Below are 21,112 nucleotides of genomic sequence, written 5' to 3'. Positions count from 1 at the left end.
GACGACCTCGAGAATGTATAGGACCCTTCCGATTGCCACGTATAAGCAAACTGTTTACAAAATATAATCATCCTTTCACAACGGTTCTAGTCTCTATCTTGCTCACAATGTTGGAAAAGACAGGTACTCTACGCCATACAAATTCACGGACGTCAAGAGACGGGGGGTATAACTAAGAATTGGTTAAGTTAATCACTTGACCAAAAGAAGTTGACCGAAAATGATGCAAAGTTTGCATCATCTGAATATGTTCAGGCTCCACCGTCACCAAAAATTTCAAATCCCTTAACTCATTCCTCAACTCAAATCCTTTAAAGAAAACTGCATAAACTTGAGGTCAAACCTCAGATTTGAGGCTGAGTATTGACTTGAGGAAAGTTGGTGATGACGGAGCCAGATCCTCTTATAATTATTTCATAATTAGGTGATTTGGGGATTTCGTTTGCAAAATTAAGGTTCAAGATCTGAATTATTTTCCGTCCAAACTAAAGATTTGCAATATTTTTTTTCAACAGAATTTAGATAAATTATCTTTACATTAATGCTGTTCAAATGTCTGTCCTTCACTTCTTGCTATATCGGAGAGTATTGATGTCTAATAAGCATAAAAACGTATTTTAAACAATATACAAAGAAATGTCTGACAATGAAACCATTTTAATAAAGGGTACATGAAAACATGTTTAATTAATGTGTAAGAAATGATAAAATGAGAAGGACAAATCTGAAGATAAACAGATCTTTAAATTCATGAGAAGATGACATTTTTCATTTGAAAAATCGACATTCGTTCATGTATATACGTACAGTATGTTTTTTTTAACGCCGTGCAACTAATACAAAGTGACGTATTATCTAATAAAAACAATTATATTCTATAGAACGTTTGTATTTGTTTCCGCCTTTCTACTGTAACAAATAGTTAAAATTAAGATATGGAGTCATGTATTCGGCCTCAGGAATCCCAAGCTCCCGGTGGTAATTCACGAAACATGTTTTGTTTTTCTTGCAAAGAGGGACGTCACATTTCCTGCATCGGTTCTGAGTGTAGATATACCACCCCGACTTTGTCCTGGATTTCAATTTGTGACAGTATACACACATTTTATTTTTCAATCCTGGGTTAGGCACCAATACATGTCTATTATCATCATCAACATCTCCTTGGCTGGATCCAAAAGCACCATATACATCCGGATACAGCTTTCCACCTGAAATGCGACCGGAAGCGTGATGTGGATCGGATCTGAAAACTGGACCGGAACTGAGTATCACTGATTGGTTGTCGCTTCTTGGGGACTGATAATATGTAGACGGTACCCAACTGGATTTTTTACCTACAAGAAGGAAAACCAGGTAAGCACCAGCTACATGTATGTACACTGTTGGCAATGTATGTACGTTTTATTTTATAAAGATACTATACTCTGTCCCGAGTTTTTGCTTCAACTACTTTTTGCTTGATATTTCATTAATAGTAAATACCTTTGTGTTCAAACTACGTTCATCCCTATATATGAAAAATGTCCAGATTATCTGTTTTGAAACGCCCCCTCTACTGCTTTAGGTTTCAATACATATCCCAAAATTGAAAGTCTACGGAGATTTTGCATTGTATCAGCCATTAATAAGCCCGGATGATAACGTTAAAAAATTGCGCGAGATATCCCGAGTACTTCCGAATGGAGAAAAGATGTAAACATTTCCCATTATAAATCTTCGTAAGAAAATTGTTTTCGTTCCTGTGAAATTTAATGAGTGAAAAGGGATAATTGGTCAATGAAGATATCTTGGATATATTCCTTTTCATCGATTTCAATTGTATTTCTTTCACAGGTATGTGTATTTTTTTAAAAAACGTCAAAAATTGATGGAAGCAATAACTTGGGACAGACTATAGACTGTATTCGATTCGTACTGTGGTTTATCTTACTACGCTAAATACATTATGGTAAATGATTTCAATAAATAACTTCCCTCTTGTTAGATAAAGTCACGCTGTTTTATATCGGTGAAATATTCTCGAGAGGGGACGCAAATTAACACACAACCAGTATTGAATTTCCTTTAATTCATATAAACAGGCACTTGTAATCTACAATTTTAAGGTCGGGCATTCTTTTTTTATTCCAGTTTATAAATCAGGTACATACCGTAACTAGTATTTTATAAACGAAACAAATATGATAACATCAATTTAAAATTTTATGCAAAAATTTTCTTTTCATGTTCATACTACACGTGAATTGATAGTATAAAATGTTTCATAGGCGACTACATATGTTTTGAAATTTTTTGTTTAGTATCAATATTGTCCTCTCTCGATCCCTTCTTTTCCATAACAACTATCTCACTTCTCTCTAGCAGATATATGTCCATTACAACTCGTTCGTGATGATGTTCAACTGTTTACTTTATACTAAATGTAGACAATCTGATCAAAATCAGGCACGATGTTCTTGAGAATTCTTATGTGTCGTAACTGCTATATCTATTCCTTTTCACTTGACATGAACCATTCCATTCATTATTAGTGTACATGTTTGTCATACATCTGCAGACCCCAACTAATTCATTCAATGATTTAAAATTCATCTGACAAACTTACATTTTTTTTAGACAAAAAAACACCTCTGTGCTTTGGTAACGTGATTATAAAATTACCAACACTATAATCTTGGTTTCAGGCATTCATTCACATGGCTACCATCTTCCTGCACTGGACCGCACTACACTTAATTAAAACAACAAACACATGGTTTTTTTCTGAACACACTTTTCTAATTTATTGCTAAAACAAATACAGATCCACAAAAATTTTAATTTCAACAAAATCCCTACAATAATTACCATGTTAAATAAAGCTTTGGCAACACACTGTAAAAAAAAAACGAACTAAAATTGCATCAAAATAGACACAGATCTTTTGATATTGAAAAATAAAATACTCATAAGCATTTGAACATGTAAAAGCTCAATACACAAAAGTGTAAACAAAAATCGGAAAATATCTCAAAATCTGTATAAGCCTTGATTCACAAAAAAATCTACCAAGGTATTATATACAAAATGATAAAGTAATACTCTATGCGTACAAAAAAAATACCAACGAAATCTACATGAGCACAATACTATAAAATAATACTTATCGACAACCTGGCGTAGTATTGTTGACCACAACAAACTGTAAAATATATATGGCAATGGTTTTGCAGCAAGCAGTAAAAACTGCTGATAATTATACTATAATCACTTGGATCAACCTTTTATAATTATATATCTTGGGAGATTAAAAATGGCAATTATAGATTTATAACAAAATATTTTTTTATATATTTGGAAGAAGAAAAAAATATATAAAAATGTATATATGATCACTTTCTGACGATAATATCAATGACACTGAACGACGCAGCAGGACTCACGAGAGTTTAAGTACTAAATAGTTGTCATCAAAATGAACAAACAAAAACCCTGACAACATTCAATAATAATCATTTCTTTCTTTGTTTTTAAGTCCGTCGCCATGAAAAAACGCATGAAATGTGATATGGCCGACAGCAAAATGTGTGATTCTTACAACCTCTGGATCGAAGCATGAAATATGGCAAATGTAAACACATAGACATAGAATCTTTGTAAGCACTTCATAAATCCCGACACAATAGTGTCGACTCTGTTTTCCTTTTACAAATACAGCAGTTTTGTGTTTAAAAATATATATATAAACATGGCACAATAGTATTTCAAAATTTGACACAATATCAACTAGACATAAAGGATCTAATTTCTACACAAAAAACACTATACAACAGCAAAAAATGCGTCCAATACGTAAAATACAACCCTTATTTAAGCAAAGGGGATATATTCTTGTTCAGGAATGCCCAAATCTCGGTGGTAGAACATGAAACAATTCTTATTTCTCTTACACAATGGTATCTCGCACTTGCGACACTGGTAGGTGGTGTAGCAGTACCAGCCAGATTTGGTTTTGTGTTTTACTTTCTGACAGTAGCTACAGGTTTTGTACTTTCCCTCAGGAATTGGGACCAACGCGTGCATGTGTTCCCCAAACCGATCCAACCCCTTTCCCAAATGCCCCATGGAAGATATGGAGTTTTTGCACTCCGTTTTTACCAGATTCAGGGCCAGTTGATCAGCAGTGGAGACATCCGACTCGTTTGGGGAAGAGTGAGAGAAATCTAATTCAGAAGCGGCAGTACCGGCAGCCATATTAAATAGTGGCCAGTCTGCCGTCTTCATTTGGGAGATAAGAGCCCGTCCATCGGGGCTGCTGACATTTATTGGTAAACTAGCAAGAGACAGCATGGACTGATGCATGGTCTGCATGGAAGACAGGTACTTTTCCATGGCAGCGTAATTCTCCATATTCAGCATCTTCTGTATGGACCTCCGTTTTTCCGCCTTTTCCTTGGAACGCTTAGACAACTTGGGATCAATCTTTGGTACAGCAACACCGTCGTCCGTCGATCCTTTTGTTCCGTCATTACCCTCAGCACTGGTCCCGTCCTCTTTATTGGAAGTCTTGTTCGCTGCAATCAAAATGAGGATCTAATTTACAATGGGTACAACAGTGACAAATATTGCTGTATACAATTAATTAGTGTGGTAAGATAAGCTATCACCGTAAAACTACCCCAAGGAGTATTGAAAAAATGTGCAAAAGAATAATGAAGGAATAGTATATGATGTGATAATACAACTTTATTTTCAAAATATACAATAAAAGGTAAAATATCATTTCCGCCACCAAATATGAGAAAAACCGCATGCATTTAAATGTTAAAACACTAGGATCTCACAGGATATACCAAATTTACACATTACCGCAAGATAATCACATATTCCATATAATACTGTTAACAACTTTCCTATACATGCTGAATGCAATGGAGAAATGTCGATTACACCAAAATATCCGTTCTATTTCATATTCGAAAACAACATTCGCGGATCATACTCCGCAATGATTTCTGTTATTCCACGTTCGCGATGAAAGATTTCGAAGCATCTTCTTGTTCCTCTGCCTCCAGTGCAAAGTGGAATATTACAGTGTTCACATTTAAAATGGGTGTACACCCGCCAGCCTTTCTTGGTTTTCGTTTTATCTTTGTGACACTGAAAGCACACTTTGTACTTATAGTCTTCGTTTCTGACCAGTCTATGCTGAGCACTGTGTAGTTCTACGGCATTAGCGGCCAGTCGCTGGATGTTAAACAAATCGACACTGTTCGAGTATTCGATTGGAAAGTGTTCATTGCATGTCCTAGACCCACCCTGTGATGCCTTCTCTCGCACATATCCTGAAAGAAGGAATCAAAGTACTGTAAGCCACTTAGCCCTGTCTTTTGTGCGGAAGAACGATGCAGACCACACAATTTATACTGCCATTTCAGACTTTATTTTAGCTAACATAATTATGAACTACTATGAACAACAAAGTACTGTTTTCAGCTTAAACTTTGAAAATAAACAAATGTCACTGCACATTTTAAAATCTCGTTTTAATCATAGTTTTATAAATTCTTTATAGTGACACCCCTCTGTGTGATGAATGTTTAAAAAAATTAAGTGATACGTGTAATAAACATGGGTTAAATAAACGAATGGAGAAGAGGATTTCGATGCGGATGTTCCCACACAAGGTTCGGATATTGGGTGGTTCGTAGCATTTCGTGGAATTGCTGAAAGCACATTCGATCACCAATACACAGACTTATATCGCAACATTCACACTTATACGAAGATCGACAAATCCTTTTCACTTTGTTGTCAAAACCAGGACTTGCGCTACTACTCTGAATGCGTCGTCCGAACTGTTTGCATACAAAACACGTTCTTTGCATGTGTGTCGACACAGCGCGGTGCGGTAGTCCGACATTTTTAATCACAAACGAGGCTGTTACGTTCCTTAGAATCACTACCAGTGGCAGGTCCTCAGTGTTGGTCATTTGGCCTGTCCACCTATCATCCGTTGTGTTCCCGCCTGCAATACAGTAAAAGTTGCTTATCGCGATGGCGACTCTGTTATAGATATGAATTTGATATAGATAATTCATGACGTTTACACAGTTTTATCAAATCGCTATAAGCAATCTTACTGCTTGATGATTATAGTAATCCTTCTCAATCAATCGATCGCTCTGATTCGTGATTGTACATTATACAGTGCAACCAACTGGATTTAAAATATACAACAAATGAGAGCAGAAGTGAGTAAATATTCAAAATTTTCATTTATTGTCATAAATAAAGATCATGACACAAAAATCGAAACAATAAAGTACTTGTAACAGAAAATTAAGCACATTGGCTATAGAATAAATACAAATATGATAATCATGCACCTAGTTTGGGAAGGAAGGTTACATTGCATTTTTATACATGTATTGTCAGGGCATCATATCAGCTATGTCTATATTCATGTGTTTATGGTATCGTTCAAAACAGTTTCGGATTTGTGGTCTGCACAGACATGCATCACAGGCTTCACATCTGTAGTACGATTTGGTCGGCAAGCCAGTCGCCGTTTTTACACCGTCCCATTTACACACAACGCATGCCTTATTAGTTGACCCCAAAACCTGAACCATCATGTGTCGTGGCTCATAACTTGCAGACAAAATGGACGTATCAGAAGTGGGTCGAACATGCGCAGCTTCCTGTTTTTTCCAGAAGCGTAATGGCCATGACTTTGCGGATCTCGAGTCCGATCCCGGAACATTAAATGTCTCCTCGTATCTCAATCGCTCTGGAAAAAATACATATGTCCTTGTTTTAGTAACATCCGTACAGGTGGGGATGACAGTATGCAAGTATTATAGACTGAATTAATGACCACAAAAGATATGATCTTTGACACTTTTACAAAAAACAGTCAAACACTGGAAAACGTCGTACGTAATCAAGTTTAATGCCCAGCTATAGATACAATTTACAAATCACACAAGACACAAAACTTTGGAAAAAATTGGTACAAATCACCATGAATCCAATTTTTCACTGTTTTATAACTTGAAAGCACGTGACTGTCCACAGCGATGTGTCTTGAGGTCTTTCTTGTGTTTGTATCCTTTCCCACATTGTGTACATTCAAAAGGCCTGTAGTCCGAATGTACACGCTGGTGAATGGTAAGCATATTTGAAGTTGGAAACATCTTCTCACAAACGTTACAAGAAAAGCACTGGTCTCGAGTACCGTGTCTTTGTTTCATGTGGTTTTCATAGCCGAGTTTGGATGAAAACCCTTTGAAGCAGATTTTACACGAGAAGAGAACAGTTCGTTTTGCTTTGAAAACGTCAAAGCGTCGTCCAGAGTAAAATCGCTCGTTTCTGGCGATAGGAAATTGAAAAGATGTCTTTTCGACTTGCGAGATTTCAGATGCACCACCATGCAGAGAATCATTTGAAACAATGGTTTTATCGCGTGGAGTTGTCCAGAGTTCCTGGGCATCCCCTACAAGGATAGGAAAACTGTTCAGAAATCTGCCATCAGCAATTACCGGTGTCAACGGACATAAATCCCTATCAGTAAGAGTGTGCTGCTTTAATTGGGCTGCCATGCGATAAAAGTTCATTTAGAGTCACATTGAAAGACAGATCTTGATGGGTCCTCAACACCTTCGGTGAAAATTTCTTACAACGGCACAAACTAATTTAATTTTTGTACATATGTGCATTTACACCCACAGTAAATCTAAAATCAACAATATGACATTATTTTAAAAAGATGATATTTTGCATTTTTGGGAATAAAAAGAAAGTTTTTTTTCTCGGTTTTTTTTTTTTTTGGGGAGGGGGGGGGTGTAAATATATTGCAATCATCATGGTAGCGTTATAAACCTCTTTTGTATTGAAACTCAAGATCTACAAATCAGAAATTTGATGCTTTATCTACTGAGTTTAGAAGATGTTCACACAAATGTGTCCATTTAATATGATTTCACAGGACATTTGATTTTTAAATTTTCAAGAAAAGTTAAAGTCATGGGGGTGTAGAAGACCCTTTAGTTTTTCTGTTCCAATTGATAGATTTCACAGTTTTTAAACATTTCATCTTAAAATTAACTTGATCATATTTTTCTAATCTATGTTTTAAGTACAACGTACAACAATACACATCTTAACAGTCAATTAAAGACAGAATTATTGGTCTATTTACTTCTAGCAAAAAATCTTCTTTTTTTAAGAATATGCAAGACAGAACTAGCAATGAGATTGCAAAAAGTTAAGTTTTATGTGTAGGGGTAAGAACAGCCTTAACCACCTTAAAAAGACCTCCAGTTTACCAGTAATATGATCTATCATTCTTAATGATGGAGCTTTTGAAATATACAAATTTAACATAATTTGAAAACAGAGATGTTTACCGAAGAACCTATATGCTCAAAGTACGGTACCTCCTACGATGACCAGTATCAAGTCTTTATATACCAAGTTGCAACCAATGCATTAAACAACTCATCATTTTTTTTAAAATACCTATTATATTGCTAACTTTTCAGGATGTATTAAAACATTAAATGTTCTTTATATAGAGGATAAATTTATAAAGTCCATGCCTGAATAAAATCATTGGAATTATATATACACAGTAGCTAATGCTATAAAATGCATGTCAAGCAATGCATAATACAATCTTTATTTTAACTAATATAATTAACTACATATGAAGCAACAGAAAACATTTCAGCTCAATATTTTTTTACCCTGACAAAAGTAATGAGTAACATGCTTACAAATCACCCCTTCAGTTGGTAAGCCATAACCTGTGTTGGTGTAGATATTAAATTTACTCAAAAGATTCTGCTTATTACAAGTACATCTAATTCCAACCTTTGATGATCAAACTTGTTATGTTTACTGATTTATGGAGGTTAAGTTTCAACAAAGAACCCATCGCATCCACAATTTCTTTTAAAACCATTTTTTTTTATCCATATATTGGGTAAAAAATACCATATGTTTCATTCTAAAAAGTTAAATCTAATTTAAATATGTTTTGAAGGTTTATTCAAAGTTCTTCTTTTCTAGGAGGTTTAAATAGCCTGAAAATTGTCATGATAATCATCAAGCCCCTTTAAAGCCTTGAAAAATTTATACATATTACTCAGATGTATGTAGGACCTAAAAATTCATTACATTTATCCTTATTAAAACTTATGAATTAAGGTAATTTTTCCCAAAAAAATTATCAGCAGACACAAAATTTAGTATTGGGTTAATGCATGCATGTCTTAATTAAATAGCCAATATAATATTTTCCCTCATTAATACTGTGTTTGATATAGTAGTTTACTTCAAATAGAGTCAGCATATCAAACACTTCTTGGTACAAAATGTTTCAATCAAAAACAAAACAATATTTGCCACGAACGAAAAAAAACTTCCAAAGATTTAGGATTATCAAATGTGATACCTAAGCAAAGAATTAAAACTTTTGTAACCATTAGTACATTAGCAAGCAAGCTTAAATGAACAAGCTTTTCCTTCAAGATCCAGAAATAAGAAAATTTGAAAGATGTATTTGTCGTTATTACCTTCTCTTTCTCAATATCCTGCTCTGGGCTCTTCTACACTCTGAGCAAATATCACGACAACGGAAAAAAAAAAAATATTTTCGGTTCACTATTTTTTTTTTCCTAATTGTGTAAAATACATCACATTTTCTGCCCATTCTCATTAATCAGAAACCTATGACTAGTCTTGCATAACCTTAATGACCATGGGCCAACTCGGAGATATTTCCATACCAATTTATACATGTATTTTCTTCTGTCCACCATCGGGGATGCAAAGACTCTTTTTGGAGGTATAAAAACAAGTTATTTTATGAAACCACACAACTGTTGGCAAATGCATGCATAAGTATTAACATAATTAGTGGATAATTGGAATAGGATGAGTTGGCCCACAGAATGCAAGTCTTTGTCAAATGGCTGTTGGTTTTCAGTGATGGCAGTTGAATATTCAAACATGTGCATATCAAATAAATCATTAACATGTATCTTTAATTAAGTCAAGTTTTGAAAATTTTCTCAAAATATTTAAGTCCTGTATTCTCTGAAATCTACCACTTACAGCCAATGTTAATTTAATGCAGACTCAAACCTATATTACCCGGTACATGTACATGTAGTAAATTGCATGTACAATATCATTCAGCCAAATAAGGCAGCAAAATCAATGATACAAAAAAGGGATGTTAAACATTACCCAAAATATGGATCTGGAACAGTACTTGATCAGTAGTGTCAGTACAAACAAAGGTTCTTGCCTGCTTTCAACTTACAAAAATTTACTAACACATACACATTGTATATATTCAATATTGGCTGTGGCAGTGTAAAAATCACCTTTTCCTCACCATCTAAATTCTAAATATTCGACAAACTTGATTGTATGATTTTTTTCACTTGAGTACTGAGGCATATACTGGCTGTTTATATATCATCCCTTTATTAGCTCTTTATGTAGAAAGCAGACCTCTTGGTAAAATAACTCTATTACCAAATCATACATAAATGTATAGTCTTCTAACTTAGACTCAGTAAATCGCAAATTCATTCTCATCTATTTTTGCACACTATCATTTAAGTTTGAATACCAAGTAAACAGGAGTAGAAATGCCAACCCTTGTATTGTACCACGCAGTATTTGGTACAAGGCGACTTAATATAATAAGTATCATCTAAAGTGTAGCAAACTGAAATACAAAACACATACCAATAAATCAATGCAGACATCAAGGATTCTTTGTTAAGCAACTAATATTAATTCCCCATACAAAATATATAAGTTATTGGTGAGAAATTCTATAGAAAATGATTCAATTAATTTTTTTTTCTGCCAATCATTATCAAAAGATATGGTCACTTCCCTCAAATCAATTTTTGAAATGCATGACAAATTTCGATGTAAGTCCTATTTGGAAAGCTATCAGTGAATTGCTATTGACATTTTCTCTCCTTGATACCTGCAGCAGAGGAAATTTGCTGTTTAGAGCTGTATGGGTTCTTCACATGTAAAAACTTTCCCTTCTAATTAAATGATGATCAATAAATCATCAATTATGTGATCAATCCATAAGCATTGGCATAAAATGAGGCCAGGAAATACCTTAGGTAAAATGTTATGAATGAATATATCTCTTTACCCCACTCTGCAGGGTAAAAATATGTTTATCATTCAAAAATAACTTTTTTTTTTCTTTTTTTTTAAACAATATTTTATTATGTAAAAAATATTACATAATAGGATTGGGCAGCAGGCAATCTGCCTAAAAATAACTTTCCTAGTAAATATATGGAATATTAAAACCGCTTGATATATGTTCCTGTTGAATTAACAGTAATACAAAATTTTTCGCACTTTTTGCCCTCCTTGTCGGCGAGGCAAATTTAAGACTGGGCGAATTTCTAATGTCTCAAATTGTTTCTCTTTAAACATAACTTTGTCTGGGCGAATTTAAGGTGGTGCAAAACCAAGTAAAGAATGATGAAAATAACAGGGGCAAAAATAACCCTGAATACAGAGGTATAGCCCTCACTTTGGAAACTACAAGCATTTAAATTTGGTTGATAAGAAAGTGGGGTAAGTCTAGGATAAATCAATTTAACAAAAGTTATTTTCCTTTAGCATGCAGCCATGAGAATTTCTGAATCTTCGTTATTTAAATATTTCAAACTATTCCCATAATCTTCAAATTTAGAGAAAATCCAGCAATATAAATAGCATTTGCTAAAAAAAAATATATGCTACCTACAAAATATATGTATTCATTGTTTCAATATATATCATATACACTTAAAGATTAATAAATTAACTGATAGAAACAAATCAAAGGAATATGTTCCTGATGTTCACAATTACAAAAAAGAAAGGAAAATGTAGGAAGACTGCTGTTGAGATTTTAGCATACATCTTGAACAGCAAATTTCCTCAAAAGAAGCAGAAAGAACAAGTACCCACCTTTGTACTGGGCCTGACTGCCCTGGGGGTAGACCCAGGAGTTGGACTGGTCACCACTAACATTGCTGTCCTCGTTCGACATTTCATCCCTCATCCAATCAGCCTGTGGGTCGCCTTCCTCTTGGTCAGTATGGTCTGCTCTCTGGACCCGAATGGATTCCCCTCCACCACCAGACATGTTAATGTACATTTCCATGGCACCTGGATCCTCATCTTCGTCCGATTCAATTTTCACAATGGACAGATTGGTCGATGGTTTGTCGGGGGTCGGGGGCTTTGTAGGCTTCTGCTGGATCTGCTGGCCCTCTTCAGACATTTCTCTTGCACTAAAATAATAGATTTTGAGTTTAAATTTATGAAAAGTTTGGTCAAGTTAACTCATACAGTAACTAAGGAAATTTTTATTTAGAAAAGCCTTCTACTTTGTTAATGCTATTAAATTTCATATGTTATTGTGGAATCATTAGATTTCGTGGTGGCTCAATTTTCGTGGAATTCATGGATACCTCTCATCCACGAATTAACATTCTCCACGAATTAAAAAATTAGGGTAATAGAGTCACAGTTCCTTTGTAGGTTTAAGAGAATACACGAAATTACGTCCCCACGGACCTGTAATATTAAAGCAATCCACGAAAAATTGGCCCCCACAAAATTTAATGATTCCACAGTATTTAAAAAGTAGATCTTTCAAAAGAATGTTGCACTCAGCTACTTTACAAGAAAGCAACAGCATTATTGACATCAAAGAATAAAAGAAAACACATTAAAGTATGATTGCTAAACATTATGTTCCATTAATTTTTATAACATAATTTCATCTTACATCTTATTTTTAGAGACCATTATTGGAACTGCCAAAGCCTTTGATGTATTTAAAAATGATGTAGCCTTATCTTTTGAAATATGATACTCTAAAAAAAACATGGACATGATGGATGGACCAAAAAATGTGAGATGAACTAAATGGGGCTAAAAATACACACCTAGTCTCAGATACTGTCTCTACAGTGTTTGTATTGCTGGCTATTTCAGAACCTTGTTGTGGTGGTGGCTTGGAACTCTGGCTCTCACTTCCTGCTGCGAATGGTTTCTGTGCTGAAGACTCTGGTCTGACTTGTGGAGAACTGCGATTATTGAATTGTGAGGATGATGGAGACATGACTGGTGGACTGTTTACCTGTAGCTTCTCATTCATGACAGGTGTAGAAGGGTGGGTGGATGGCTTGGCGGCTGGATGAGAGTTTGTAGACTTTCCATTTTCAGAGACAGAGTTGGTTTGATTGGCAGGTGCTGTGCGTGTTTGTGAAGGCAGACTGGTACGAGATCTTGCTTCAGACCTGGCCTGTTCTGTGGCCACATCAACCACTTGAAGGTCAGTACTAGAATTGACTTGGCTAGCAACAGCAATAGAGACACCTTTCTGGGAGGAGCGCTGGTCTTTTCCTGCTCGACCCCCACTGGAGTCGGGTGGATCAGTCTCAATTAACTCCAGACTGTCCTCCAACATGTCAATCACTCCTGCCTGCTGGGAACTCTGCCCAACCCTGGTATGGAAAGGCATTCCGAGCTTTGGGACTCGATCCCATGGATCTGGAGCCATGTGCCCATAACTACTGGCCATCGAGGTTGTATCATCAGCATGCATATCTTGCGTTCTTTGTCTCTTGCTTCCTGGGCTGGGTGGTCGTGGATAATCGGCATTTCTCTTCACGGTCCTTTCCTGCACAGTTTTCTGCATCTCTGAAGACCTGACATGCTTAAACTCAATCATGTCATGAAATGTGTACTTATATTGGTCATTTGCAGACATCTGGCCTGTCTTTGTGCCCAGACATTTGTTAAAGTCTGCACAACACTTGATAACACTATCCACCTGCAACAGGCGAGCTATTTTCTCCACATCACGACTGTTCTGTTCTGTCAGCATCATAAAACCTTCATACAAGTATTGAAGAAATGTCTGAATGGACTCTTGTTTAATATCTGCTGCCAGACGGACTTCTAAATGAGATCCTACAGCTGCATTTTCCATGGACTGCAACATTGGACAGGCTGCTACCAATACCACTCGATGAGCCTGAAACATCAATAAAAGCATTTGATTACTTTTTGTAAAATTCATACAAATACTGATAACATTTTAAAATAAAATTACCGGGTAGGCATTTTTTGGAGGGGCAAAATGGGAAAGAAAGATTGTGTCTCAATTCACATGAAATCAAATTCACAAGAAAAAGTGCACTCAAAAACTTGCATGTTAAATTATGAAGTAATTTTTGTGTTTGACCACCTTTAAATAATTTAAAAGTCCATGGGCTTTAACAATCACCATAGTTTTATGCAGCCCTGTGAAAGATCCAAGAATGACCGTTAACAATTATTTAACAGTGTTTAATAACACAAAATATTCAATAAATATATAATAAAGGGAAAAAGGTATTTAGCCAGAAAATAAAATGGCCGGGTGATTAGAACACACTGAAATAGAAAGAAACTGATATCTGAAGGGTTTTCAATACATAAGGACAAACAAAATAAGAACTGCAACAAATAACAGGTTCAGGTAAACTAAAAATATTTGATGCCAAAAGTTAATAAAAACATCTGGATCAGGTATTTTGGTCAGTTTGTCAGGTGAGTGTAAAAAAAAGAATTGTTTTTAAAAAGAATAAAGAGCAGTAAAAGTTACATCAAAAAGGTCCTTTCGTATAATATTCATGTGAATGCTCATTTCAAATGAATTTCATCCACGGCACAACTGGCAGTGTCAGAGTGTCAAAAAAGGGAAAAAATTTTGGGTTTTTTTTTTTTCAAACAGAAATCTAGAGCTAAAAAATTGAAGTTCAAAATGTATGTTTATATCATGATAATTTTGGGGGGAAAATTAATAAAATTTATAGGGAAAATGTGCAGAAAAAAACTTCACATGTGAATAACAATTGTGCTCTGAATTAAATGACTTCCATTTGATACAGACGTCTACATAAGAAAGTGACAACAATGTCAAAAATAAGAAATTTTTACTACAGTCTATATTCAGTATGGTCTATAAATCTGAAGTAACACAGCACAGAATACCTATATAAATTAGTAAACATGTTTAAAGAAAAATAAATAATTTATTCCATGCTATATTTGCACCGACTTCTAATTTCTGTGCTGAACATTACATTCATTGTTCGTGTATGCACTGCTCTGTCTAATTAATCCTAAATTTACATGTCCACTCATCGTTACGTACATATGTAATGACAATGTAAATGTTGATAACGTGCAGAACTTCAGGAAATTAATTAAACTGCAGAAAGCCCCTGCTTGTCACTGTCTGTTTAAGTTTTCAGGTTTCTGCATGAAATATTGATTTATTCTGGTCCTCATGTACATGTATGCAGTGCATGCTTAATTGCCTTGATTACATTGTCATGTACAGTGGCTCAGAATAACTTGACAATTTGCCTTGGAGGGGAAAAAGCCAATGATTTTGTTAACAACATGTAGACATGTACTTTTAGACAATGACATCAAATAAATCATCAAGCCCAGGTACACTACATGAATTGAAATCTTACAGATGAATAATTAACATGATATGAACTACATGTAAATTCAGTCATTTATGTTCCGACATAAAACTTATTTCTTTACACCGAGTGACACCGACAGCTTTTTGAAGGAGTGACGAAACATACGCAAAGTATTGGGCAATAATAAGTTAATTCATCTCTAAAATAAATTTACATGTCAAGTTTGAGGTAAATATTACACAACTAGTTTCTGTTTTTCAAAAAATTATTATTCAACCGTGAGCAATGTCACAACGAGTAATTAACCAGTTAGCATTACGTTTAATGTGCAAACCTCCTCAATTAATCAATAGACACAAAAGATTTAAAGTGCACATAACATGACAACATACTTTAAAACAAACCAATAAAATCATTATCTCTTTCTGACTCTGTGTGACACAGAAGGCTGATAGTAAACATTTTTTTTTCTCTTAAAATCACTTGTCTTGTTTTGGGAAGATGTTATAGACTATTATTCCTAAATTATCTTTTAGTGTTTACATTTTACAAGGTGTGTTATACTTTTAATTAGATTAGTAAATAAAAATTGCCTTTTTTTTGTGGATTGTTTTGAATTTTATAAACAAACAAGAGGCCCATGGGCCACATCGCTCACCTGAGGAACAATAGATATGATAAAGTCAGCTTAATGGAGTCATAATACAATCTGGACAATGTACATTAATACATGTAGATCCTGTATAAATAAAATCCATTTTTCCCCCTTGGAACTCGGATAGCCCTGATTGCTGAAAATATTTACAAGAGCAGACTTTAATCACCTCTCCTGCACATATATAGGGACTCAACGTTATGCAGGCAGGGATGACCGCACATCTACGCAACTCAACAGGTACCAACTTTAATGCAAGCAGAGATAACGCAAGCAGGGATGACCTCACACTTGCGCCAACAGCTCAACCTAACGCAGGGAGTGCCGCACACTTGCACTAGAAAGGCCAGAACACCAGCAGGGATGACCATACACTAGTGCTCCGCCGCAACCACCACCAATACAAGCAGGTATGACCGCACACTTGTATCAATGCGATACAGGGCAGAAATGACCGCACATTCTGTATCATTGGTTAGAAAAACACGAAGACTAGAAAGAGCAGGGATGTCAACACCCTCAATCTCTCCGTACCTGTTCAAGTTTAACCCCAAACAGTCACTCGTGCCAATGCAATAGACACTGTCCCTATATATGTGCCAGCCTAAAATAATTCATAGTATCTAAAAATTGGAAATCAAAAATAAACAAACTAATCCAGCCTAACCCAAAACTACTTATGCAGAACAACTTATATACATTGAATATTTATTATTGTATAAAAATAATCATCACATTAATTGGTTAACAGTGGATGCATTAATTAAAATAATCAAGAATCAATAAATCAAGGGCAATAACCCAAAACAGTAATACAAAAAGATTCTAATGAAAAAATAGCTGCCTGCTTCAATTTTATAGTCATATCACATGTTGAGTATTGCAGTTCTCAAAAAGATCCTTTACAATTGTTTATATATGGGATATTTAGCTACATCAAACTCTGAACCTTCTTGTGAGGCCGAAGAATTGTCCTGGAGCCAAAGTCTTAACAATTAAAAAGAATCATCTTGCTGATTAGTTTCTGAGAAGAAGATTTTTAAAGATTTACTCTTTATTCCTATGTAAAACTTTAACACCCCCCCCCATGTGGCCTCACCCTACCCCCAGGGGTCATGATTTTCACAACCTTGAATCTACACTACCTGAGGATACTTCCCACAAGTTTCAGCTTTCCTGGCTGATTAGTTTCTGAGAAGAAGATTTTTAAAGATTTACTCTATATATTCCTATGTAAAATTTTAACACCCCCCCCCCAATGTGGCCTCACCCTACCCCCAGGGGTCATGATTTTCACAACTTTGAATCTACACTACCTGAGGATGTTTCCACTCAAGTTTCAGCATTCCTGGCTGATTAGTTACTGAGAAGAAGATTTTTAAAGATTTACTCTATATATTCCTATGTAAAACTTCGACCCCCCATTGTGGCCCCAACCTAACCCCAGGGGTTATGATTTTCACAACTTTGAATCTACACTACCTGAGGATTCTTCCACACAAGTGTCAGCTTTCCTGGCTGATTAGTTTCTGAGAAGAAGATTTTTAAAGATTTACTCTATATATTCCTATGTAAAACTTCGACCCCCCATTGTGGCCCTAACCTAACCCCAGGGGTTATGATTTTCACAACTTTGAATCTACACTACCTGAGGATGCTTCCACACAAGTTTCAGCTTTCCTGGCTGATTAGTTTCTGAGAAGAAGATTTTTAAAGATTTACTCTATATATTCCTATGTAAAACTTCGACCCCCCATTGTGGCCCCACCCTACCCCCGGGGGTCATGATTTTCACAACTTTGAATCTACACTACCTGAGGATGCTTCCACACAAGTTTCAGCTTTCCTGGCTGTTTAGTTTCTGAGAAGAAGATTTTTAAAGATTTACTCTATATATTCCTATGTAAAACTTCGGCCCCCCATTGTGGCCCCACCCTACCCCCGGGGGTCATGAATTTCACAACTTTGAATCTACACTACCTGAGGATTCTTCCACACAAGTTTCAGCTTTCCTGGATTTCTGGTTCTTGAGAAGAAGATTTTTGAAAATTTCTCGAAATTTTTCATTAATTTCTAATTATCTCCCCTTGAAAACGGGTGTGGCCCTTAATTTTCACAACTTTGAATCCCCTTTGCCTAAGGATGATTTGTGCCAAGTTTGGTTGAAATTGGCCAAGTAGTTCTTGAGAAGATGTTGAAAATGTGAAAAGTTTACGGACAGACGGACGGACAGACGGACGGACAGACGGACAGACGGACGGACAGACGGACGACAGACAAAATGTGATCAGAATAGCTCACTTGAGCTTTCAGCTCAGGTGAGCTAATAAAAACAATTCCATACAACACACAATCATTTCCCCTACCCCCTACCAAGTCTCTAAACAAATAAATTTGAATGACCAAGATCTCTTGTGACTCAAATTGAGCATACAATCGGTATCTTTTTTGCTGCTTATGAGATGGACAGCTATAAAGAGACTGTTAGACACACACAAACACACGTCTTGTAGTAGGAAAGAAGGAATGATAAATACATTGAAAACATATGGCTGGACCAGCTTTTAATCTGGTATCCAAAACCAGGACCTCTGCAACTCTAGTCAGGAGCTCTACCAAGGAGCTACCCAGACAGATATTCACAATCCATATAGCCCCAACTACTACATTCCTCCCTCTTCTGGTCCGGTGTAAAAAATGATGCACTGGACCAAAGACACTGCACATTAGGTCTGACAATCTGATGTCTTTTGCATATTAGACTGAATACCCCCATCCCCCAAACTTTTTTATCTTTTAAATCAAGAGTAAAATAAATGGGATCTTGAATGCTAAAATAAGTTGCTGTATTACCTTTGTGATTACAGATCCAGATCGGATTATGGCATCACATAGCACCTGGCTCTTCCACATCGTAGCTAACTGACATAGCAGTGAACTGGAGTGGATCTGGTTGGTATAGAACTTTTGGTAACAATTCATGGTGACTGCAATGGAATATATATGATGTTTGGTGACAATATTTGTTTAACATTTCTAAAGTCTGTCCCAAGTTATTGCTTCCATCACTTTTTGATGATTTTTTTTAAAAATACACATCCCTGTGAAAGAAATACAGTTGAAATCGATAAAAGGGAATATATCAAAGATATCTTCATTGAAAAATTGTCATTTTTCATTCATAAAAGTTCACAGGAACGAAAACAAATTTCTTACAGAGATTTATAATGGGAAAATCTTTACATTTTTTCTCCATTCTGGAGTACTTGGGATACCTCGCACAATTTTTCAACGTTATCATCCGGGCTTAATAATGTTGGATGCAATGCAAAATGGCCATAGACTTTCTATTTTTGGATGTGTTTTGAAACCTTAAGCGGTAGAAGGGGCGTTTCAAAACAGATAATCTGGACCTTTTTCATTTTAGTGGATGAATGTAATTTGAACACAAAGGTATTTATGATTATTGAAATATCACGCAAAAGTGGTGGAAGCAAAAACTCAGGACAGAGTATATATTGTATAAAAGTCATCAAACTGATTAAAGCATTTACCATTATAGAGTGTAGATTAATTTTTGGAGGGAAAATAGCTAGCAGTCATATATTTTGCAAAAAGGATCTGTCTGATACCAATGCATGTGATTTCAAACATATCCCATCAACCACTAAACCCTGCACTAATCCATCCCCCCCCCCCCCCCACACACACACCCCTTGTAATTTAATTCTTTGTTTGGTTGTGAAAAACTTGAATTCGATGACAAAACAAAAAATAACAAGACTGTTTAGTTGATACCAGATGTCACTTTTTAAACGCTGACAGAATCAATTTTCAATTCAAAAATAATTTGTATATCCCCCTCCCCACCACCCAATGATCCGCACCTTAAAATATCATAATGAGCTCTATCAAAAAATACTTTAGAATGAACAAGATTTGTGTTAGGTGAATGAAAGATATTCAATCTTTTCTAAAGAAATAAAAAGGTAATTCTGATTAACATGGCCTCTTCGATCTCCAAAAATAACAATCTGTAAACAAACAATAGATCGTACTACGAACATGCCGACCTTCTCTTTATCAACTAAAAATTGGTCAACAAACGACAGTACAGAAAATTCACACACCAGGATAACATTTTTCTCTTGCAATATTAATCACTCACCTAATGATTAGAGATGAAAATGTCGAGATGCTTATGAAATGAAAATTCTCTAACAAGCAGTGTGACAGGAAGTGCAGATTTCCACCATTGTTCATCAACTTAACCGAATGCGCATCCTAAGTGCGCATGTTCTTTGTCGTTGGTACATGGGGAACCTTGAGGGGTACATGTAACAAGTCACGTACATGTAGCCCATAGATTCTATATGTACGATCGCCCAGGGCAAGATAAACAGGTTTTGCTTTACTGATATATTAATCAATTTACTACTGAAAATATTTCTACAGTTCTTTGAGTATAAAAAATTATATACTATATATTTGCAAAACTGAATAAATTAAGACTGATCACGAACAGATTTCTTATGATTACAAATTCCAAATATTGTTCAAATTCAGTTTGATATTTGTCATGTATACAATACAACTAAAGTAAACTTATTCTCTATAAATAAAATACAATAAATAAATTGATGATATTTATATTTGACTCTCGTGAATGAATATAACACATAACAATATTAATTTTCACGTCGAACTTTAATTAATTTACACATTTCTGGCATATAATTAATTATGGCTTTCGCACTTGATGAATGACAAATAATATGTAAATTAAGGGTAGAATCAATTAATTCACTCATGTACTAGCTCTCAATAGGTTTTTTTTATTTATATATAGAAGTTCATATACAGTCATTGTATTGGATAATAATATCCGCGGTATCTCTTTGATCTCGGCAATAACTGTAGTAGAACAACAGATGGC

The 21,112-nt window shown here is 35.3% G+C and overlaps 1 protein-coding gene across 7 annotated transcripts; it reads right to left on the bottom strand.

Annotated features, from left to right (window-relative positions):
* Nucleotides 1–641: 641 nt before the first annotated feature.
* On the bottom strand, nucleotides 642–20,462 carry LOC128174584 (hypermethylated in cancer 2 protein-like). 7 transcript variants are annotated; one of them, XM_052840113.1, is made up of 6 exons: nucleotides 20,345–20,462; nucleotides 19,030–19,163; nucleotides 12,981–14,074; nucleotides 11,995–12,320; nucleotides 7,009–7,480; nucleotides 6,638–6,775 (listed from the first exon to the last, which is right to left on the bottom strand). In XM_052840113.1, exons 2-5 carry the CDS (start codon nucleotides 19,156–19,158, stop codon nucleotides 7,032–7,034), a joined length of 1,998 nt encoding a protein of 665 aa, XP_052696073.1. In that variant the 5' UTR covers nucleotides 19,159–19,163; nucleotides 20,345–20,462; the 3' UTR covers nucleotides 6,638–6,775; nucleotides 7,009–7,031. The 7 variants fall into 7 exon arrangements, with proteins under 7 accessions (XP_052696078.1, XP_052696061.1, XP_052696086.1 ...); XM_052840118.1 differs by lacking the exons at nucleotides 6,638–6,775; nucleotides 7,009–7,480 and adding an exon at nucleotides 642–1,337; XM_052840101.1 differs by lacking the exons at nucleotides 6,638–6,775; nucleotides 7,009–7,480 and adding an exon at nucleotides 2,760–4,556.
* Between the last annotated feature and the right edge of the window lie 650 nt (nucleotides 20,463–21,112).

The sequence above is a fragment of the Crassostrea angulata genome, chromosome 1 (genome assembly GCF_025612915.1).
Source record: "Crassostrea angulata isolate pt1a10 chromosome 1, ASM2561291v2, whole genome shotgun sequence".
In the NCBI taxonomy this organism is placed as follows: Eukaryota; Metazoa; Mollusca; class Bivalvia; order Ostreida; family Ostreidae; genus Magallana; species Magallana angulata.
This window is presented reverse-complemented; position numbering and strand designations above follow the sequence as displayed.